Source organism: Bos indicus x Bos taurus, chromosome 6, assembly GCF_003369695.1.
Source record: "Bos indicus x Bos taurus breed Angus x Brahman F1 hybrid chromosome 6, Bos_hybrid_MaternalHap_v2.0, whole genome shotgun sequence".
NCBI classification, from domain to species: domain Eukaryota; kingdom Metazoa; phylum Chordata; class Mammalia; order Artiodactyla; family Bovidae; genus Bos; species Bos indicus x Bos taurus.
In genome coordinates this window covers 77,568,564-77,593,624 of record NC_040081.1, presented here as the reverse complement: position 1 = coordinate 77,593,624, position 25,061 = coordinate 77,568,564, and the positions used below count along the sequence as shown (strand labels likewise).

The 25,061-nt window shown below is 35.3% G+C and overlaps 1 protein-coding gene across 23 annotated transcripts in view; it reads right to left on the bottom strand.

Annotated features, from left to right (window-relative positions):
• The window catches only part of ADGRL3 (adhesion G protein-coupled receptor L3), a 945,175-nt gene that overhangs the window by 144,344 nt on the left and 775,770 nt on the right, over positions 1-25,061 (bottom strand). For all 23 annotated transcript variants that reach the window (XM_027544604.1, XM_027544589.1, XM_027544593.1 and 20 more), the window contains 2 exons: positions 8,929-9,112; positions 7,856-7,978 (listed from right to left, as the gene is read on the bottom strand). In XM_027544604.1, the coding sequence (XP_027400405.1) occupies positions 7,856-7,978; positions 8,929-9,112 (307 nt within the window). The remainder of the gene's footprint in view (positions 1-7,855; positions 7,979-8,928; positions 9,113-25,061) is intronic.

Genomic DNA, 25,061 nt, shown 5'->3' with positions numbered 1-25,061 from the left:
AAATACATAAAGCATTTCTTCTACTCAACAAATAATTAATTTCATACTAAAATGGCAAAACACATAAAATTATTACAAAGTATTATTATACTTTATTATAGATATGTAAAAAGCTAATAGATACAAGAAAAACTGTCAACATTATTCATAATTAGGGAAGTAAAAATCAAAATAATATTGAGATAGCAATACCCACTAGAATCTCCACAACTCACACTACAAAAGACTAGCCACACTAATGTTGGTAAAAGTGTGGAACAAATGAACCTCTGCATACTATTGGTGGGAGTTCAACTATTTGGAAAAATATTTGGCAATTTCTTATAAAGTTAAACATATATCTACCCTTGCTAGATACATGGAAACATATATACACAAAGAAAGAAAAGGTTGTATAAAGCATGTTTATAGCTACCTTATTCACAAAAGTCCAAAAATAGAAACAACTCAAAGTATGTCAATAGGAGAATAAACAAATTATGGCTTATTAAAATAACAGAATTACTATACATCAATAAAGAACAAACAAATGATAGATGGAGCATCATGACTGAATCCACAAAATATTATACAGAGTTAAAGAATACAGATGGAAAGAGTACACACTTTATTATTCCAGTCTAAGAACAGATAAAATTTGTAATTAGAAATATGAGAATAAAGCAGTTCATCAGGTCGGGAGATGGGGTGAGAAAAGCAGAAAGAGACATCAGGACATTTTCTGGGTTGCTGTTCAGTTGATAAGTCATGTCCAACTTTTTGCAATCCCATGGACTACAGCATGCCAGGTTCCATGTCCTACACTATCTCCTGAAGTCTGCTCAAATCCATGTCCATTGAGTTGGTGATGCTCTCTAACCGCCTCTTCCTCTGGCACCCCTTCTCCTTTTGAATTCAGTCTTTTCCAGAATCAGGGTCTTTTCTAGTGAGTCAGCTCTTCTTATCAGTTGGCCAAAGTATTAGAGCTCAGCATCAGTCCTTTAAATGCATATTCGGGGTTGATTTCCTTTAGGATTGACTGGTTTGATCTTTTTGCAGTCCAAGGGACTTCTCCAGCACCGTGATTCAAAAATGTCAATTCTTTGGCATTTAGCCTTTTTTTATAGTCCAACTCTCATATCTGTACATGATTACTAGAAAAAACATAGCTTTGACTGTATGGACTTTCATCTGCAAAGTGATGTCTCTGATGTCTAGCTTTGTCATAGCTTGCCTTCCAAGGAATAAGCACCTTTTAATTTCATGGCTGGTGTCACTATCTACAGTGATTTTGGAGCAAAAGAAATTAAAGTCTATCACTGCTTACAGTTTCTCCTTCTATTTGCCATGAAGTGATGGGACCACATGCCATGATCTTAGTTTTTTGTTGAGTTTCAAACTAGCTTTTTCATTCTCCTCTTTCACCCTCATCAAGAGATTCTTTAGGTCCTCCTCAATTTCTGCCATTAGAGTGGTATTATCTGCATATCTGAGGTTGTTGATATTTCTCCTGGCAATCTTAATTCCAGATTATGATTCATCTAGTCAAATATTTCACATGATATATTCTACACAGAAGTTAAATAAGCAGAGAAACAATATATAGGCTTGTTGTACTCCTTTCCCAATTCTGAACCAATATGTTGTTCCATGTCCAGTTCTAACTGTTGCTACTTTTAGTTCAATTCAGTTCAGTCACTCAGTCAGGTCCAGCTCTTTGTGACTCCATGGACTGCAGCACACCAGGCCTCCCTGTCCATCACAAATTCCTGGAGTTTACCCAAACTCATGTCCTTTGAGTCAGTGATGTGATCCAACCATTTCATTTTCTGTCGTGCCCTTCTTCCAGCATTCAATCTTTCCCAGCATCAGGATCTTTTCAAATGAGTCAGTTCTTTACTTTAGGTGGCCAAATTATTGGAGTTTCAGCTTCAACATCAGTCCTTTCAATGAACATTCAGGACTGATTTCCTTTAGGATGGACTGGTTGGATCTCCTTGCAGTCCAAGGGACTCTCAAGAGTGTTCAACACCACAGTTCAAAAGTATCAATTCTGTGGCCCTCAGATTTCTTTATAGTCCAGCTCTCACATCCATACATGACTACTGGAAAAACCATAGCTTTGACTAGATGGACCTTTGTTGACAAAGTAATGTCTCTGTTTTTTAATATGCTGTCTAGGTTGGTCATAACTTTTCTTCCAAGAAGTAAGCATCTTTTAATTTCATAGCTGCAGTTACCATCTGCAGTGATTTTGGAACCCCAAAAATAAAGTCTGCCACTGTTTCCCCATCTATTTGCCATGAAGTGATGGGACCAGATGCCATGATCTTACTTTTCTGATGGTGAGATTTAAGCCAACTTTTTCACTCTCCTCTTTCACTTTCATGAAGAGGCTCTTTAGTTCTTCCTCACTTTCTGCCATAAGGGTAGTGTCATCTGCATATCTGAGGTTATTGATATTTCTCCTGGAAATTTTGATTCCAGCTTGGGTTTCATTCAGCTCAGCATTTCTCATGATGTACTTTGCATATAAGTTAAATAAGCAGGGTGACAATATATAGCCTGATGTATTCCTTTCCTGATTTAGAACCAGTCTGTTATCCTATGTCCAGTTAGTTCTAACTGCTGCTTTCTGACCTGCATACAGATTTCTCAAGAGGCAGGTCAGGTGGTCTGGTATTCCCATCTCTTTCAGAATTTTCCAGTTTGCTGTGATCCACACAGTCAAAGGCTTTGGCATAGTCAATAAAGCAGAAATAGATGCTTTTCTGGAACTCTCTTGCTTTTTCCATGATCCAGCAGATGTTGGCAATTTGATCTCTGGTTCCTCTGCCTTTTCTAAAACCAGCTTGAACATCAGGAAGTTCACGGTTCACATATTGCTGAAGCCTGGCTTGGAGAATTTTGAGCATTACTTTACCAGTGTGTGAATGAGTGCAATTGAGAGGTAGTTTGAGCATTCTTTGGCATTGCCTTTCTTTGGGATTGGAATGAAAAGTGGCCTTTTCCAGTCCTGTGGCCACTGCTGAGTTTTCCAAATTTGCTGGCATATTGAGTGCAGCACTTTCACAGCATCATCTTTTAAGATTTTATATAACTCAACTGGAATTCCATCACCTCCACCAGCTTTTTTCGTACTGATGTTTCCTAAGGCCTACTTAACTTCACATTCCAGGATGACTGGCTCTAGGTGAGTGATCACATCATCATGATTATCTGGGTTGTGATGATCTTTTTTGTATAGTTCTTCTGTGTATTCTTGCCACCTCTTCTTAATATCTTCTGCTTCTGTTAGGTCCATATCATTTCTGTCCTTTATTGAGCCCATCTTTGCATGAAATATTTCCTTGGCATCTCTAATTTTCTTGAAGAGATCTCTAGTCTTTCCCATTCTATTGTTTTCCTCTATTTATTTGCATTAATCCCTGAGGAAGGCTTTCTTATCTCTCCTTGCTATTCTTTGGAACTCTACATTCAAATGGGTATATCTTTCCTTTTCTCCTTTGCTTTTCGTTTCTCTTATTTTCTTAGCTACATGTGAGGCCCTCCTCACATAGCCATTTTGCTTTTTTACATTTCTTTTTCTTGGGCATGGTCTTGATCCCTGTCTCCTGTACAATGTCATGAACCTCTTTAACTGCATATAAATTACTCAGGTGACAGGTAAGGTGGTCTGGTATTACTATCTCTTTAAGAATTTTCCAACAGTTTGTTGTTATATGCTTATATAACTTATATGTTATATAAGTTAAAGTTATAACTTATATAACTTATAAAGTTATATATAACTTATATGTTATATAAGTTAAAGGCTTTAGTTGAGTCAATGAAGTAGAAGTAGATGCTTTGCTGGAATCCCCTTGCTTTCTTTATGATCAGTAAATGCTAGCAATAAGATCTCTGTGTCCTCTGCCTTTTCTAAACCCAGCTTTTACATCTGGAAGTTCTCAGTTCACACACCGCTGAAGCCTAGCTTGAAGCATAACCTACTGGAATGTGAAATGAACACAACTGTACAAAAATTTGAACATTCTTTGACATTGCCCTTCTTTGGGATTGGAATGAAACTGAAATTTTCCAGTCCTGTGACTGCTGAGTTTTCCAAATTTGCTGCCATATTGAGTGCAGCACTTTAAAAACATCACTCATCTTATTTCATGTGATGTAACAGAGGAATGTATAACTGTCAAATTCATCAAGCTAAATACTTAAGATCCTGTTGTTCAGTCGCCAAGTCATGTCCGACTCTTTGTGACTCCACAGATTGCAGCACGCCAGGCTTCCCTGTCCCTCACCATCTCCTGGAACTTGCCCATGTTCGTGTTCATTGCATCTGTGATGCTATCCAACCATCTCATCTTCTGCTCCACTCTTTTCCTTCTGCCTTCAGTCTTTCCCAGCATCAGGGTCTTTTTCAATGAGTCAGCTCTTTGCATCAGGTGGCCAAAGTATTGGAGCTTCAGCTTCAGCATCAGTCCTTCCAGTGAGTATTCAGGGTTGATTTCCTTTAGGACTGACTTGTTTGATCTGTTTGCTGTCAGATCAGATCAAGCAAGGAGATCAAACACTTAAGTACATTATTATATTCCAATTATTTCTCAATTTCAATTAAAACAAAATAAAATATTCAAAATCTTTACCTGTGGTTACTGAAGGGGAGGGAGTCTGGGAGAGGGAAGGATTGGGAGTTTGAGATTAGCAGATACAAATTAGGTAGAGAATGATTAAACAACAATGCCCTACTATAGAGTGCAGCATATTTAATATCCTGCAATACACCATAATGGAAAACAATGGATATTTATATTGTAAATATAACACTGTAAATTAACTATTTCAATGAATTTTAAAAATTCCTTACCTGTCTTAAACCTCAACTATCATATTCAAGATGACATCTTCTTATGTCCTTCTACCTTATTTTTTCTCTTATGACAATCTCTTACATATAAATCCCCTGTAAAATTAACTTTTTAGTATGTTTCTCTTAAATTTTACATAATTTCCTTTCTTAAAGCCCTATGTCTTCCTTCCAGTATAAATCCATTTTGGTTCCCCAAGAGACAGGCACTGTCCTGACCACTGTAGTAACTGACATGGAAATCCCTGAATTGTAAAGTGAAGTGGGAATAAAGATAAAAATTAATACATTTTTTGAGGAAGGAGGGGGCTGTCCAATATCTAAATTGCACTCCCACGTTTGGGAAATGCCCTACTCTTAGATACTTACAGACACAAAAGGGACATATATTTGCTTTCCCAGCTTGCCTTTCAAAGAGGTTGCTCAGGGCACATAAGTTCAACGTGTCCAGTCAGATGCACTAGCCTCAGATTTCAGATGGGGAATTAGTGACTCAAGGAAGTAGGAGGTGGAGCAGCAGCAGCAGCCCCTTCCCTTGTGGCAGCAGTGACGTCTCACAGAACTGTTTCTTTGTGATGACACAGGCTTCTGTCGGCCTCCTTGATCTTGTATGTTTTCTGGACCTGATTATCTAGCTGTCTCAGTAATACTATAAGATTTCTAATCCAGTAAAGAGATTATTATCTGACCACATAACGGAAAGGGGCATTCTTATACTTTCTAATACAAACAATAATGTACTAAATACTTTTTGACTGTTACAACATAGCATTTAATTTTAGTTCTTTTCCTCTATATTTAACATAAAAATGTTAATTTTTGGGGGGCTAAACTTTAGGAATGGCTATGTATTTTTCTCATTGACAGAAACAACGGCTATTTTAATTGGCTTATAACTGGTGATAATTCATACCAATTTCCCCTTGTGGAATGGCATCAGACTGTCATCCCACCTTGCTTTACCAGTGAAATTTAACATATATAATTGTTACAAAATCTCCACTCCAGAATTCATGCTTAAATGTGGCCTAAAACACACACATACACATGCACACATTAATTTAGCAAATAAAATGAGTTCAAAACTATGTAACTATGTAAACTATATGTCTATATGACTAATGTAGACATATTTCAATCTTCATTGGCTTTATATCTGAAAATCCATACATTTATTTGATAAACCCTTAGTGATTGCATCCATGTGCCAGGCACAGAACATATTGGGAAAGCTTCTTGTTCTCATGGAGATCCTTATTAACTTATTTTTGATGATGTTTCTATGCTTTTCCTTTGCAAAGCATACAGAAAATGTAAATAGATGCTTTTGGACAATGGAACCAGTAGATACAGATCAATTTAGTACTAGATTATAGTAACTGAGTATAATTAAAATTAAATAAATATTAAAAAAATAATCTCATAGACAGTATGTCTCAAGCCTCACTAATATTAACATTTTTAAATAAGGAGGTGATATCTTTTAACCTGCTATGTGATAGGAAGATGACTTCATGTTGTACAACCAGCTCAGAGCTGATGTTTCATATTACAAGGTAAATCGTTTTGAAAAAGAAGAGACTTAAATAATATCAAGAAAAACAGATTATGTTTGTTGCCAGCAGAACAAAATTCTTTAGTATTGGAAATTTTATCAGCCCTAACTTAAAATTGTATTTATTTTGTTACTAAGTGTGAATATTGAGGCAGTGCTAAGATTTTCTGTAGAGCGAAATCAGATTCCTGATTCTTCCTAATGGTTTCCCTTCTTTGGCTCTTGGCCCACATCAGTTTATCCTACTGACAGAGAGTTCTTTTTTTTTTTTTTTATCTTTTACTTTTTTTTTTTAATTTAATTTTTTTTTCTTTTCTTTTTTTTTCTAATTTTATTTTATTTTTAAACTTTACATAATTGTATTAGTTTTGCCAAATATCCAAATGAATCCGCCACAGGTATACATGTGTTGACAGAGAGTTCTTCATCCCAGCTTACACTTAGGAAGAAATAAAATGACTTCACAGACCTATCACATGCTCCCTAGTCCAATTCCTTCCTGCCTCAGCTGCTCCAGCTCCTCTCCGTTTTTAGCATGCTCTCTGTGATCTAGACAGTCCAGTCTTGATTTCTTTTTTAAATTGAGATATAATTGGCATATAACATTATGTTAGTTTAAGGTGTACAACATGGTGACTTGATATTTGTATATATTATGAAATGACACCACAATAAGTCTAGTTAGCATTCATCACCATAGAGAGTTAATTTTCTTTTTCTTGAGAGAAGTTTTAAAATCTATTGTTTTATCAATTTTCAAAACAGGTAATCTAGCATCATTAATGATAGTCACCATCCTCATGACTTATTTATTTCATAAATAGAAGTCTTTACATTTTACCCTCATTTTGCTTACCCTCACCCTTCACTTCTAGCCACCAGTAGTCTGTTTTCTTTATCAGTTAGCTAGTTTGTTTTTTCTTAAGATTCCACATGTAAATGAGATACTTGTGTTTCTCTATCTGACTTATTTCACTTAGCATAATGCCCTCAAAGTCCATGCAGTTTATAGCAAATGATTTATTTATAATTTTTAAATTATAAATAAAATTTCCACTAGAAATGTTAGAAGCAAAATCTGTCAAGTTGGTGGGTGTTACTCCTTCCAAAGGAAAAAGTCAGAACTTCTGGATTTTGTTGTCTATCAATTTTCCTCACATTCAAGTTTCTGATATTTTTCTACATCTGAAAGGTAACAACAATTTCCAAATATAACTGGGAATTTTGTAGAGCAAATATCATTAAACTATTGTTAGTGCAGAAGCTAAGAAAGAGGAGAAGAAAGAGATCAGTGGAGTGAGAGGAGAGAGAAGATTTTAGATAGCAGATCTAAAATTCCAACCTAAAACTCAATGAATTAATGACAAGTTCAAGTCCATCTAAAATTCCAACCTAAGACTCAATGAATTAATGACAAGTTCAATTCCATCAAACTTAATAGACACATTCTAACTTACCATTTCGGCCATTTTGTTTTAGAGTATTTGCAGAAAGCTGGATAGTGCTTCCATGACCGGTGTTTTCTGGAAATTTCAGGTCCTCTAAGTTTCCTTCTGTGCTCAGCCTTGCAACTTCCAATTCTATTAATGGTAAAAAGATGTCAGTACTCATTGAGAAACATGCCAAAGTTAAGATAATCTAATTACTGAAACATTTCTGAAATCAAAACACTAGAACTGATCTTCATCTGCTCTACTTTATAGTAGTTCAGTGTTTATAGAAATTCTTTTTTTTTTAGTATTTCAATTTTTTTCAAAATAAAGCAAATAAAATTATTAAAAATCAGATAAGTAAGACTATCAATTATAAAGCCTAGAATTTAAAATTAAAGCTCAAATACAATTTGTCATTGACTATCAGTTTACTTTCAAAATGTTATCTTTATTTTATGAATTAAGTGAAATCTTTTTATAATCTGGCACTCTACTATTATATCAATATTGATTTATCTTTAAACCTAATAACTTTGAAATAATTTTATCAAGTCTTCTGAAATAAAACTGTCAGCTACATCCTTAAACACACTAATTAGATTTATACTTTTTATGAGCTAGCAACACAATTATCAAAAATTATTTTTAACACTTTAACTTAAATTACTACCTTCTTTATAGTTTATAATTCAGAGAGATTCTTATTATAACTGAAGTGACCCGTAGGGTAAAATTTAAAATACTACCCTCCATAGATAGAAACTTATATGTATACATCAGTTTCATACATAAAAATTGAAAAAAAAAAAAAGGGGGGGGGGTCTCACTGTCCTTGATCTCAGGTCAGGCTAATATAGTCAGTATTGAAATGTCCTTGGAAATACTCATGTGTGATTATGAGGACACTCCTAAGTTAACAACAAGTGATACCCTCCTAAGTATAGAAAAAACAATAACTTATCTCCCCTGAAATAAAGTACCACTCATAATATGTGGTCCACCATAGATGATACTTTTTTCTTTCCCTCTTCTGCTGAACAAGATGATAGTTCTTTCTTGTCCTTCTCTGGCCCTTCTGTATAACAAAAGCCACTTACGAATATTGTCTGTGTTCTCCCTGACAATGTCCGTCTTCAAAAGGTTATCGGCCAGCACAAAGGCACTTTCCTCCACAGTGTCAAGCAACATGGTGGCTGCACGCAGTTGATCACTTGTAGTCAGGTCTCTCCAGGCATTCAAGGCTTGTGGCTGGAGGAGGTTGTTAACTGTCTCGACCATTGCCTATAAGAAGATGAACAGAATGACAGAGGTCTCTAGTGAACCCACAGGGCTGTCAGAAATCCAGGCATACATGCTGCCCAGCAAGTAAGAATCACTGGTGTGCATGAGTTCAGTATTGTCCCAGCCTCCCCTGTGACATGCTGCAGTGGAAGCATTCATTATTTTGTGCTGTAAAATCCTAGCTGAGACTTTGCAAGACAACAGGAAAACCTGCTTTTTGTTCTGAAGGACAACAAATAGAGCTATGCTTCTTTCTTAAAATCAATAGCAAAGGCTTCAATAAGACTATAATCACATAATTAAATTATTTGGCTGGGAAACTGTTGGCAAGTAATTCAAACTAACACTTCCATCACATCACCACAAAAATGATTTCCTCTATACATCACCATAAAACTAGATGCTGAACATAATAGAAATCAAAAGGATGACTAAAGACAGGACAATACAAGAATTTGTTATGTATAGGTTAAGAACTCTCTGCTCCTGCTGCTGCTGCTAAGTTGCTTCAATCGTGTCCGACTCTGAGCGACCCCATAGACAGCAGCCCACCAGGCTCCTCTGTCCCTGGGATTCTCCAGGCAAGAACACTGGAGTGGGTTGCCATTTCCTTCTCCAATGCATGAAAGTGAAAAGTGAAAGTGAAGTTGCTCAGTCGTGTCCAACTCTTAGCAACCTTATAGACTTCAGCCCACCAGGCTCCTCTGTCCCTGGGATTCTCCAGCAAGAGTACTGGAGTGGGGTGCCATTGCCTCTCCAAAGAACTCACTAAGCAAACCAATTTTTTTCTTAGCCAGCTAGTAAAATGTCACTATGGGAAAAATATCAAAGCATACATACTCCCAGGGCTTTGGAAGAGAAACATTTGTGCTGTTTACTACTAGGAAGGAGAGTAAGCACTTGGAGCTTGCTACCTATGGCCTTTGAGCATTTTTCCTTAAAAAAAAAAAAAAAAATCAGCAGTAAGTACACTCACACATAGAGATAAAGTACCAAGGTTCTCTCTGCTTCATCCAAAAGAACTGTCTTTCTAGTTACAATTTATATATTTCCCACGGTTAGCTCAATACTCTGGGTTGCAAGAAAAGACAATTTTCCATTAAGGTCTTAAGATTTCACTCAAACATAGAGAATTGCACAACAGAAAAATACACCACTGGCAGTTTGAAAGTGATCTTCCTTGAACCTGTTGATTATGAAATATGCATCTAATCCGGAAATAAGTTGAATAAACAGCAAACACAGGCACTTTCCAGGCAGTACATTGGTGTTCTAAAACAGGACTCACAGTATTGACACATTGGGAGAGGGAGTGGCAGAGACTGGGGGAATACCCCTTAAGCTGCAGTGTTTTCTTCTGGCTGGTGTTTTCATAGTAACCAAGTAACAACTGTTAAAAATTCAGCTTCATAATGAAACACCTTGCTGCCAATTAACACCAACTTCAAAAACTAATCTGCCTTTTGATAAAAGTTTTTCTTGATATTTTTCCCAGCTTTTCCAAGTTCTGGCTAAAAATCTACATCACTGGCTTTGTACATAAAATAGTTCTACTTGCAAGTTGAGTACTTTGCATTGTTAAAAAAAAAAAAAAAAAGTCCCTCATGAGTTTAATGACTGAGTATCTCCACATAGTATGCTTAGCTCTGTCATTTGTTCTGTGTTTAAAACATGACCTAGAAACCAGACAAAAGCATTTCTGGATCACAGCAATCTGATCTGCTTTCCAGGAAGTTCTCTATGGGGTGATGCCAACAGGACATGCCAAAAAAAGGAGGTGCCGGATAGAAATCAAACAACAAAAAAGTTTATGTATTCTCTGAAGCCAAACAGAGGACATTGACCTCTTGAGTGCAAGGAAGTATTCTTTCTGGGATTCACTGATCTTCTTAATTCATTAGAAATGCTCTGAAAGCTCCATATGTGACAAAACCTATGCCAGTTCTTTATGGACCAACCATTTTAACATTAGTGAAGCACCTTACATTGATTAAACCTTACCTCAGGGAACATTTTGGGAAGATAAAGCAATGTTTCTGTTCTGCCCTCTATAGATTTTATTTTTTTTTAATTTAAAAATTCCAAAGGAAAAGAAGCAACTATAGTCAACTCTGAGATGTTCTAAATAGGAAACTGTTTACAAATGGGGTGCTTTAGCTAAAATACTGAGTCTTTAAACTGACAGTAAATACATCAGACACACTCCTTATTATCTTAGTTTTGCAACTGAAAATGTATAAGGTGCAATATTTTTGTCCCACAAAGCAGTTGTTAAAATATGCTCAAAATATATAATGAAAAAATATTGCACCTTATACATTTTCAATTGCAAAACTAAGATAATAAGGAGTGTGTCTGATGTATTTACTGTCAGTTTAAAGACTCAGTATTTTAGCTAAAGCACCCCATTTGTAAACAGTTTCCTATTTAGAACATCTCAGAGTTGACTATAGTTGCTTCTTTTCCTTTTGCATTGTTAAATTAAAAAAAAAAAAATCTATAGAGGGCAGAACAGAAACATTGCTTTATCTTCCCAAAATGTTCCCTGAGGTAAGGTTTAATAGAAGTTTTCTATTAAAGCCTAAATGATTTCCAAGTTTATTGCAGAAATGACAGGTCCTAAAATCTGGGTGGGTTAAGACACAAACCTAGTATTTATTTATTTTTAAAATAGCACCTATTATGATTGCCTAAGTATATAATAGGAAATGTCAACACATGAATTGAGACAGAATTCTCAGATGCTAAAATCAGTGTGGGATTTGGAACCAGATCTGCTGAGTCTGCAATTGTACTTTGCCACCTTACTAGTTGTGTGCTATTGGGCAAGTTTTTTAACTTTTTTGTACTCTTCTGTAAATTAGAGATGATAATGAAATCATTTCATAAGGTCTCCTGGCTCATAACAAGTGTTTAGGTGCAATCCTATCTGTATTTTAATTTGATATCAAAGTTCAGTGTGGGAAGGAGAGAGGTATTCACTGAATAAAGCACAAGTCATCCCTGATAATTGCAAAATATTCACACTGAAGTGAGATCTGGAAGGAATGCCTCTTCTACAACCCAATCTCATAAGCAGAACTGATACACAACTTAACTACTATGGAGGAATGGGAAGAACATGTGTATTTGATAGTTCATAATATTCCCTGGTGGTACAGTGGGTAAGAATCCACCTACCATTGGACAGGACAAGGGTTTGATCCCTGGTAGAGGAAGATTCCACATGCCATGGAGCAATTAAGCCCATGCACAACTACTGAGCCTGTGCTATCTAGAGCGCACAAGCTTCAGCTATTGAGCCCGTGTGCCACAACTACTGAAGCCTGTGTGCCCTAGAGCCTGTGCTCCACAGTAGGGGAATCCACCACAATGAGATGCCCATGCTCTGCAAAGAAGACCAGCCCCCACTCACCGCAACTAGAGAACACCCACACATAGCAACAAAGACTAACTGTAAAAAATAGATACATGATTTTTTAAAAAATTCATAATATGTATTCTAGAGGCTTGAACTAACTTATTTGTTTTCTGCTAGTGAGATAGCATAATTAAGTCAATTTAATAGCTTTATAATTAATACAATTTGTGTAAGCTTTCCAAAGGTTGTTGACATTGAGAGGGTAACAGGCAGGAAGGCCAGGGGTCTCCAAATGGAGGAAATAGCCTGCAAGTGTCAGACATTTTTATCTCTCTTAAAACAATATTTTTTCCTTCTCTATACAAATTTAAAGGGAGGTTTCTCTTAAAATACTGTGTTGCCATAATGACACTTGGTTTCGCCTAGAGATAACCAATGCCTTTTTCTTATGGAAATGTTTGTCTTAAGCTATGCTAATGTACTATGCCTTTACCCCAAACTCTGTCTCCAAGTCGGTTCCGCCTCTTGGCCCAGAACCTACTTGACAAACCAGTATGTTATACTCAGATATTGTTCCCCTAATCTATGTAAATGCAACTATTTGTATGGTGGTCTGCCCTTCTTCAAGATTCAAGTTAATCATTTTATGGCCCAGGATAAACCATTTGGTGCCAAGATTATCCCAAAATGCATCTTACGGGTGAGGGGCCTGGTGCCATTCTGAATTTTAAGACATTCCTTTCTTTCATTAACAGACTGCTAGTGACTATATAACATCCAGCTGAAGACTAGCAGGGGGGTACTCTTTCTGCCCCCTTCTGATGCCTATGTCAGAAGCTTTCTCTATCTCCTTTATACTTTAATAAAACTTTATTACACAAAAGCTCTGAGCGATCAAGCCTCGTCTCTGGCCCCGGATTGAATTCTTCTCCTCCGGGGGCCAAGAATCCTGGTGTATTCGCGTGATTCAACAACAACCTTTCAACATGTCCCTGTTACTAGTTTCATGAAGACCAAATAAACAGTCACAATATTCAACAGCAAAATAACATCTATATTTCATTTTCCCTATATATATTCATACATTTATATATTTTACACACAAATGATGACATTTGGTAATAAAGCTTTCATTTTGGGGGGTTTTCTGGTCAAACTAGTTATTGTATTGCTTTCACTACCTCAAAAACATTTCTTTAAAATACAAGTTGCTTTTTCATTTTATTTGGTTCCAAAGAAATGAACTTAACTACAGTTTAGAACCAAAGTTGAACAGGAAATACACAATGCATTTGATTAAAGTGAGGTAATGGGACATTGATCAATGGCTCTCATCAATTTCTCATCTGCTATCATTTTTTTTTTATTGACCTAAGATTTATATTCTAAAGTTATAATAAATAAGACTAATTCTGGATAAATCTTAAAATATATTCTAACCACAAAAGGTTGAAAAGGGAAAACAAAAATACCTAACGGTTTTGACATTATAGACTGAAATAATCTAAAATTTGGGGATGTTAATTTAATTAAAATATCTTTGCCAGAAACTAAATGTTAATTCACCCCACTATATTTTCAAAACACAAGAAACTGAATAGGAGATGGACCTGGGAATTTATATTCTGGTTTCACCACACATTTCAGTGTGCCTTTGGGCAATTTGATGTTTTCTAACCAATTAACAAAGTGTGAACTGCATAAGAAAATAAGATGCATCATATTTCAATTTGAGTGTGGTTAGGGGCATACTATATAAGATACTACTTTTCTTATTAAACAGTTTACAGACTAGACTCTAAAGTCACTTTTGCCTTCCTAAAAATCAAACATAAATTAGAAAGTGTGAAAAGTCAGTTAGATTCATACCAGAATTATGGACATCCCATATCTTTCCTGACATATATTGGCATTGCACAATATTATCTGACCCCTCATCATTAAATTCAGATCTTAAGCAAATTCATTTGACTAATTTTACACTGAGCATTTAACTATAGCATGTTTGTTAAAAGGTGTTTTAAACTGTTTAATCACACTTCATATATTTCAAAAGGGACAGTGTTTTTATTTGTTGTTAACTACTGTGAAATTTTGGTGAAAAATAGCTGTATATCTTCCAATATCAATTTTCATCATTTTTCTAGGAGAATGTCCTTGTGAAATAGTCTAGAATTCCTTAGCAAGAATACATAAAAGGGTCCATGGTGAGAAATGTATCAATGGCATTTCTTACCAAGGTAAATTCTAAATCTTAAACTAGGTAACTAGGTAACCAAATCACCTGGGAAACTTAGTTACCCTTCTTCTCTGTTTGAAAACCATTAAAATAAAGATCCAAACAGAATGAATGCCTTTGAAAGGATATACAACTATACCATCATAGTAGTTTTTTTGAAGACAAGCTTTTTAATCATGATCTCATTCAGGTTTTAGCTCAGGGATCAGCTGCTCATATAGGTCTTCCTTTAGCAGCATATCTAAGGAGAGTCACCCACTTAAATCCATTATCTGTTTTGTCTTCTTTGTAACAGGTATCATTATCTAAGGTGTGTCAGATATTTATTTACCTAAAAAAACTATTTAACTGGGAGATCACTCACTCAGAAAAAGGTAAACTTCATGAAGGTAGTGATTGTGTCATTTGTAAGTGCCCAAAACCGCCCGGCACACAGTAAGTGTTCAATAACTCTTTGCTGAATTATTGCCATCTGGTGAAGATTCACATGAAAGTGAGTTTTCTCCCTTTTCATATCAGTAGGAAAAAAAAAAAAAATCTCTGATTTTATAAGAGCAAAGATTAAGTACAAATGAAAAGATCTATTAACTAAGCCAGTATTATCCAAATCATTATCATCAGAGACTCGATGTCAAAATGGGCTCCCATTTTTAGTACTTATTCACCTTTAATAGAATTATTCATATGTGGGTCTGGCTTTCTTACTAGATTCTGATGTCCTCAGGGGACATATCACGTTCATTTTCATTTTTCCAGGGTAAATTTTAGTGTTTTGAGACATTTTAGTATTCTATAAAGGCTCATTAAACAAAAATATCCTACTTTTACTATCAAATCATTAATATAATAGGGAAACTGAAAACATCTTTTTTTACTCCTGTAACTTTTTGCTATGTCACCCAAGAAGTCTTCTGAATGACCAGATATCAGCATGGTTTGGAAGGAAGGCAGAATGAGTTGCAGAGAATGAAGGGTAATTCATTTTAACTTTCAATGCAACTCATATTTTATTAAATATGTATGATATGCAAAGAACTAGGGAAATCACTGCTGGGTGAGGTTAGGAAAAATAAGAAAATCTGTTCTCAATTTGCCTACACTCCAAAGCAGAAGGTAAACATATAGCATGGGACAGAGTGTACTGAATTCTTGCTGAGAAGGATAAAAGATCCTAGAGGTGTTTGGTTTTGAATCAGACACTAAAAGATAAATAAGCTTTTTTTACCTAAGAGAAGGAAATTTGAGGCTGAAGAACATAATAAGCAAGTTAAGGATTAAAAAAGACAAAAACGAAGGTATTGAGGCAAGAAATGGTTTGTGCTTGGGGTGAGAAGAATGCATGATGTAAGAAAAGATAGATTAAAAAAAAGTGTAAAAAGAGTAAAGTGAGAGAAATGGTGAGTATAATTCAGATCTTAGAAGATTTTCAGTATGATAGCAGTTTGGGCTGTATTGTGTAGAAAATCTACAGCCATTAAGTATATTTACATAAAGGATTTATAAACTTAGATCTTAAGTTCTTGAGGTCATTCATTATTTTTTAATGAATTTTCATTTTTTTTCTTTTGTGTTGAAGCATATGTTCATATATATGTATATAATCATTAGGCAGCCCATTAGAATGTTAAGAGCAATTATCTCCCCTTAGTGGATAAATTTAAATTAAGTTGCTGACATCCTTTTGAAAAGTGAAATTTTATTTTTTATCTCCACATCTTTATCTTTTTCCTGTGTTCTCATGAACACAATATTTTTTATCAATATATACAGTAATCATGCTGAACATTGTTTCTCTTACTATATTATATATATATATATATATATATATTTATGTTTAATAGAAAGAAAGAAAGATAGTGCTAAGTCGTGTCCTACTCTTGTGACCTATGGACTGTAGCCTGCCAGGCTCCTCTGCCCATGGGATTTTCCAAGCTAGAATACTGGAGTGGGTTGCCATTTCCTTCTCCATGTTTAATATATGTCACGTATAAATCTCAGGCTATGTAGAGAAAGAAAAATAAGTATTCAGATCTTCTATGCTCCAATTTCTTGCTTTCTGACTCTCTGACTCTCTCTCTCTATATATATATTATATATCTATATCTATATATAGATATAGATATATCTATATCTATCTATCTATCTATCTATATATCTATATATATATCTATATATATATATCTAATATAGATATATATATAATATATAATCTATATATATCTATATATATATATATATATAATTTACATTGATTTATAATTAAAATTTTTAAAAACCTTAACTCTTCATTTTTGACTTTGTAATAAGTTTGTCATTTGAGAATAAAATAAAATAGAGCAAAAGTTTAACATCATTCCTGAATAGGGCACATTGTACTCCAGTCTATGTTTAGACATTGATTTAAATCAAAATTTTAAAGGGCAAATGTTAGAAGTCTTCAAAACAGTTTTAAACTTAAAGTTTTTTTACTAGAAGTCAAGCTGAGTGACTGATATTTACACATCTGATCAATAAACCTAAGATTTTTTTAATAATCACTGTTATTTAATATTACTAAGCATATAAAAACCACTAATCTCTGAACTCCCTTTTATATTACAGAGAAATGTTGGCATTTTCAAGTCTTAATAAAAATGACTGTATAATACAACTGACTTGAATATAGTAATAAGAACCTTTAATAGTAGAACAAGATAAAACAGAAATTTTACAAAAGACTCTGCCTCTTCAAGAAACTTCTTATTTAAAAATATATTTAACAAACTGTAACTGACTGTATTATTTTTAAATCTTATATAAAATTAAATGATTGAATGCTGTCAAATCTATGTTGTGTTAGAGAAATTTTGCTAAGTCCCTTCAGTCACGTCCAACTCTTTGTAACCCTATGGATGTAGCCCACCAGGCTTCTCCGCCCATGGAGATTCTCCAGGAAAAAATACTAGAGTGGGTTGCCATTAACTTTTTACTTACTCAACATTCATTCAACAAATATTAATTAAGTGCCTTTAACTGAGATACTGCAAAGAGAGATAGTTATTCTTCCTTCCTTCAAAGTGATAACAATAGAGTGAAGCCAGGGAAATAAACAAGTAAAATACAGCATGACAAGCATTATAATAGTAGAAACATGAAGTACAAGCTTTGTATTAGAACGGCTCCATGAGAATTTCAAGCTTAAATACAACATTAACCAAACAGACAAGGGGTAAATCAGGTCTTCCTACCAATCATCTATCTATTTATCATGTAAAATAAAAGGAAAATATACATGATGGGGGATTCAGAGTTAGGGGTAGGGTTGGGGACAGGGTGGCTTTTGATTTTACTTAGGATGGTCCAAGTGGGCCTCCTTGAAAATGTAATGATTTTAAAAAGACAAAGTTGCTGAGAGAGTTATCCATGTAGATATTTGGAGGAGGTATTCCAAAAGGGTGAATAAACAGAATGCAATTCAACAAGTGGAAATATGCTTTGCATATTTCAAAATCTTAGAGAGGCCCATGTTTCAAGCTTTATTTAGAAAACAGGAGGTGGCGGGGGTGAACCAAATCAATTGAGTAGGTGAACACTGCACATGAAACTAGTTTTCAGGTGAAGACTGGGAATTCAGTTATGAATTTGATGCCTATTTAAAAAAAAAGTGAAGATTTGAAAAGTTACCTTCAAACTAATTTTGGAGTTCACGAAAGTGGTCTGTGCTGTAGATAACATCTGTGAGTCTTAGGCACATAGGTGCCACTTAAATCAACTAGATCACATAGGAGTGTCAGAACAAAGAGCAAACAAGAGCCGACTGAGCTAAGAGGCACCCAAACCCATGGATTTAGAAGAAAAGGAGTGAAGAAAGGAGACTGCAAAGAAGCATCAAGAGGAGGAAAATCAAGAGAATGGGTTTTCTTCAGGATAGTGTATTAAAGAAGACAAAGAAATCAACTGTGTCTTCTGACTGGTTAAGTACAGTTAATTGACATCTGACTACAGAGTTCATCAGCATGAAATCATTAATGACCTCAACTAGTACAGCTGCAGTAAGGTAGTGAGGGCAAAGTCTGATGAGATGAAATTAAGAGACAGTAAAAGGAGAGGGGCTGGTGACAGTGATGTAGAGAAGTGTTTTGAGAATTTCTACTGTGGTGGAAATGTTGTTGCTGTTGTTGTTCAGTAGCTAAGAAGTGTCCAACTCTTTGTGAATCCATGGACTGCCACACAACAGACGTCCCCGCCCTTCACTATCTCTCGGAGCTTGCTCAAACTCATTTCCACTGAGTCAGAGATGTCATGCAACCATCTCATCCTCTGTAGCTCCGATCTCCTCCTGCCCTCAGTCTTTCCCAGCATCAGAGTCTTTTCCAATGAGTCGGCTCCTCTAATCAGGTAGCCAGAGTATTGGAGCTACAGCTTCAGCATCAGCCCTTCTGATGAATATTCAGGGTTGATGTCCTTGAGGATGTATTGGTTTTATCCCTTTGCTGTCCAAGAGACTCTCAAGAGTATTCTCCACACCACAATTGGAAAGCATCGATTCTTCAGCACTGAGTCTTCTTTACGGTCCAACTCTCATATCTGTACGTAACTACAAGAAAAACCATAGCTTTGCCTACATGGACCTCTGTTGGCACCATGATGTCTCTGCTTTTTAATATGCTGTTTAGATTTGTCTAGGATTTTTCTGGGTGGTGCTAGTAGTAAAGAACATGTCTGCCAGTGCAGGAGATGTAAGAGACATGGGTTTGATTCCTGAGTCAGGAAGATCCCCTGTAGGAGGAAATGGCAACCCATTTCAGAATTCTTGCCTGGAGAATGCCATGGATAGAGGAGCCTGGAAGGCTACAGTCCAGAGAGTTACAAAGAGTCAGACCTGACTGAAGCAATTAGCATGCACACACTAGGTTTGTCATAGCTTTGCTTACAAGTAGCAAGCGTCTTTTAATGTCATGCCTGCAGTCACCATTTTCAGTGATTCTAGAACCCAAGAGAATAAAATCTGTCACTGTTTGCACTTGTTTCCCTTCTATTTGCCATGAAGTGGAGTGATAGGACTGGATGTCATGATCTTAGTTTTTTTGAATGTTTAATTTAAGCTAGTTTTTCACTCTCCTCTTTTACCACATGAAGAGACTCTTTAGTTCCTCTTAGCTTTAAGTCATTAGAGTGGTATTATCCTCATATCTAAGGTTGTTGCTATTTCTCCTAGCAATCTTGATTCCAGCTTGTGCTTCATCCAACCTGGCATTTCGTGTGATGTATTCGGGATATAAGTTAAATGAGCAGGGTGACAATATGCAGCTTTGATGTGTTACTTTTTTAACTTTGAACCAGTCTGTTGTTACATGTAGAGTTCTAACTCTTGCTTCTTGACCTGCATACAGGTTTCTCAAGAGGCAGGTAAAGTGGTCTGGCATTCCCATCTCTTGTGGAGAATTTTCCACAGTTTGTTGTGATCCCCACAATCAAAGGCTTTGAGTGTAGTCAATGCAGCAGAAGTAGATATCTTTCTGGAATCCACTTGCTTTATCTATGAACCAAGAATGTTCAAAACTTCTGTATCATTACATTCATTTTCCAGTCCTGTGGCCACTGCTGACTTTTCTAAATTTGCTGACATATGGAGTCCAGCACTTTTACAGATCATCTTTTAGGATTTGAAATAGCTCAGCTGGAATTTCATCACCTCCACTAGCTTTTTTCATAGTAATGCTTCATAAGGCACACTTGACATCACATTCCAGGGTGTCTGGCTCTAGGTTAGTAACCACACCATGTGGTTATCCAGGTCATTAAGACCTTTTTTTGTATAGTTCTTCCGTGTATTCTTGTCATCTCTTCTTAATCTCTTCAACTTCTGTTATGTCCTTACTATTTCTGTCCTTTATTGTGCCTGTCTTTGCATGACATGTTTCTTTGGTATCTTCAATTTTCTTTAAGAGACCTCTTGTCTTTCCTATTCTTTGATTTCCTCTGATTTCTTTGCAATGTTCAATTAAAAAGGCTTTCACATCTGTCCTTGCTATTCTCTGAAACTCTTCATTCAGTTGGTTATGTCTTTTCCTCTTTTTGCTTCTCTTTTCTCAGCTTCTCTTATTTTCTCAGCTCAAACAAGCAATTTGTCTTCTTCCATTTAATTTTCTTTGGGATGGTTTTGGTCACTGCCTTTGTATAATGTGATGAAGCTCTGCCCATAGTTCTTCAGGCATTCTCTACCAGATCTAGCCCCTTGAATCTATTAGTCAACTATCATAAGGGATTTGATTAAGGAAACATCTGAAAGGCCTAGTGGTTTTCCCTATGTTCTTCAATTTAAGCCTGAATTTTGCAAAAACAAGCTCATTATGTGAGCCACAGTCAGCTCCAGGTCTTATTTTTGCTCACTATATAGAACCTCTCCCCTTTCAGCTGCAAAGAATATAATTAATCTGATTTGGGTATTGACCATCTGGTGATGTCCATGTGTAAAGTTGTCTCTTGTGTTGTTAGAAGAGGATGTTTGCTATGACCAGTGTGCTCTCTTGACAAAACTCTGTTAGCCTTTGTCCTGCTTCATTTTGTATTCCAAGGCCAAACTTATCTGTCACACAGGTATCTCTTGACTTCCTACTTTTACATTCCAATACCCTATGATGAAAAGGACATCTTTGTTTGGTGTTAGTTCTAGACGGTCTTGTATATCTTCACAGAACTGCTCAACTTCAGTTTCTTTAGTATTAGTTGTTGGGGCATAGATGTGCATTGCTGTGATGTTAAATGGTTTGCCTTGGAAACAGAGAGAGGCCGTTCCGTCATTTTTCAGATTGCCCCCAAGTACTGCATTTCAGACTCTTTTGTTGACTACGAGGGCTACTCCAATTCTTCTAAGGGATTCTTGTCCACAGTAGTAGATATAATGGTCATCTAAATTAAATTTGCCCATTCCCATCCATTTCAGTTCACTGATTCCTAGAATGCTGAAGTTCACTCTTTTCATCATCTGCTTCACCATGTCCAATTCACCTTGATTCATAGACCTAACATCCCAGATCCTGGACAATATTTTTATTACAATATCAGACTTTACTTTCACCACCAGACACATCCACAACTGGATCCATTCCTGTTTTAATGCAGCTTCTTCATTCTTTCCAGAGCTATTTCTCTGTTCTTCCTCAGTAGCATATCGACCACCTACTGACCTGGAAGGCTCATCTTTTGGTGTCATATCTTTTTGCCTTTCATACTCTTCAGTGCAAATACCATCAAGCAATTGGAAACATTAGACGAAGGCCTAAATTAAATGGTAAATATTTAGAGGTCATTTTTCATGTGCTAAGTACAATTTAAATGGTCTTCAGGAAACAGGAATAATCCTATTCATGCATCAACTAAATGTTGTCAGATAAGTGAATGCTACTGAGAAGAAGGGAAGGAGAAGTAGAGAAGGAATCCAAGTAGAAGGCACTGTGACTACAAAGGCACAGAAATATGAAATGCAAGTCCTTAGGTCATTTGGGAGTGTAGACTCCAAGTTTATGGAAGAGGCCAGCTAAGATGTGGGAAATCAGCAAGAGGAGTCAAATTCTCAAACACTATAGTCCAAAACAGGACTTTTTTTTTAAGGGAAAAAGACAGTCTTTGAGTGGGATCAAGTCTTGATCAATCTGCATTTTAAAAACATTTCTGTGGCTAGAGAGTATTCAACTATTTGGTGTAGCATTTTATTCAACTGGTTTCCTACTGATAAACTTGTTTTATTGATATAAACTGTGATGCAAGACTGCCTTTGATCATCAGTATATGTTCATTCTTTCAGTAGTGGAATGCTACCACATAACATGAGTTTGCCACAGCTACTCTCAATGTCCTAGTCATAGGCGAGGAGAACAAACACTGTTTTGCAATTGTATGACAAGATTTATAAAGAAACATTATAAAAATATGGATGTGAGCAAAACTAGTCTTCCATGGTAAGATATTTAAGAGGTTGATACAGTAATTGTTTTGAGGAAAGAGATATGAATTACTAGGGAGAGAGGCAGGGCTGCTTGCACCATTCAACTCCGAGGGGACACCACTGAAATACATCACAACATCAGTGGCATGCCTTGGAGTTAGCTATGTGGCCTGAGTGGGAAGGAGACATATCTATTATTCCACTTTTTGAATTTTGTAACATATACCTATATTATCCATTCAGAAAAGTACTTATAAAGAAAGAAATGCCATCTGGAAATAATTTGAAATAACCTTGTTTTTTTTTCCTTTGAACAAAAATGATTGCCTTCAGAATATAACAATCAAAAGGACATTTTAATCTCTACTTAGGATTTAAAAGTAACCATTGGTATTGTATCATCATAACTTTCTGGCAGATATCATATCAAAACTGGATGAATATATCAATATGTACCATCAAATATGAAAAAAAAATTTTTTTTATTTCATCTAAGAACACTACTTCCCAATAATTCTCTTGTTTTAGACACAGAATCATTGGACACTATGCCCAGCTGCAAAACTGTATCTATCAAAGAAGAATTTACTTATGTAAACTAAACAGCCAAGGGATACAGTTAGGAGTAGGAGAAATGATTAAATGTAGTTGGGTGAGATTTTTGGAAAGTTGTAACAGAAATGAATAGTTTACTGTCCTTCTCTCTGTGTAGAAATTAGCATGAAGTGATGATTGGATGCTAAGTAAGCATCTTGTCATTTTGAAGATAAGCCCAGGTGCTAAATACAATATAGCAGAAAAACAGATGAAGCCTTGGTCTCTGAAATGGAGTGTTCATACTAATCTTGAACTGCTTCAACTGTATTTCCTTTTTATTTATGAAAATAAAGTCCTAGTTTAAGTTACCATAGTTAAGTTTCTGTGACTACTGGCTGTAAAAAGTTCATACATGAGATAAGTGAAAATATAAAAATTATAATTCTGTTAGTAGTAGAATAAAAAAATCATTTGTTTGGTTCCAAGTCATTAGGCAACTACTTTACTGCAAATGACACCTTAAAGCTTTCATTTCTTGTCTAACCTGCACCAGAAATGCTTATGATAGGTTCAGAAAGTAGGATTTTAAATCTCTAATGTTATTTTAAGTGTATTTTTTTCCTTCTGGTTAGGTATATGATCATAAGGCTTTTAAAGACACATAGTAAGGTAAATTGATGTGTACTCTCTTATGTTTGCATAGAAATAATATATATTTATGTTCTGTGTATTTAAAACTTCTTTGAAGGTAAACTCATGTTCAGAGAGCAATGATGAACTAGAATGGACTTTAAAGAAACAATTTTACAATTAAATAATGATCCAGGCTTTAATCAAGAAAGGAGAGAATAAAATTTGGTGGAAAAAAGTGAGAAAATACTTTTGTTTTAGGTGAAAGTATTTTATATAGAAATAAAAGGCCTTTTTCTCCCACCCTTATTAGAATTACTTCCTGAAGCATTTACAAACCATATATATATATATATATATTCTATATTTATTTTATATATATTCCATATATATAAATCACATATATATTCTAGCTATATATATATATATATATATATGTAAACAGGAACATTTTGTTGATTTATAGGAAATGTGCAAAACGGAAGAGTTGGAAATAACTTTGTAAAGCAGCCATCTCTGCCTGATCTGACACACTAGCCACGAGGATTTTGAGAGATTCCCAAAATGATGTTCTTTGCACGTCAAAGCAGAAAGTCCATCATCAATATCTGTCATTATCCTTTGGAAGTTTTCAAATCACTAGATTTATGAACTGACCTGTCCAAGATCTTAAATAATAGCCTGTATAATTTACACTGCTTATATTACATATGGTTTTACTATCTTTTGATTCAACAATTGCCTTATTTAATGACTACAATGTATAAAAAAGAATTCATATCTCTTCTTTATCTAAAGAAAACTACTTTTACACGGAAGTCACTTTCTTTGATCTCAATGTCTTTTAGCAATAGGTTCAGAGCACCAGAAACATGCAGGGTACAGATTTATATTTTCTCTCTTACACAAATCAAGTGCAGATTTATCAAGCTGTGAAATACATTAAGTTCATAGTGTTTTAACAAAGGGTTACCAAATCTCAAGAACCTGGCGTGATTCAAACTACTTTCAGATGTCCTTTTAATTATATTAAATGAAAGTTTGAGTTGGCTTTGATGCTTATGGGCAAACACTGAAATCTCTTGAAAGAGTTGCTAAAAGTACTCCCCATTGCTATAGTTAATATACTACGTTGTATGCACACCACTAGCCAATTTATTCTAGCCACTTTAACAAGGATATCCAGCCTCACAGGCCACAAAGAATAGTATCACAAGTCAAGCAAAGCACAAATCATTAGAAGACTCAAAAACTT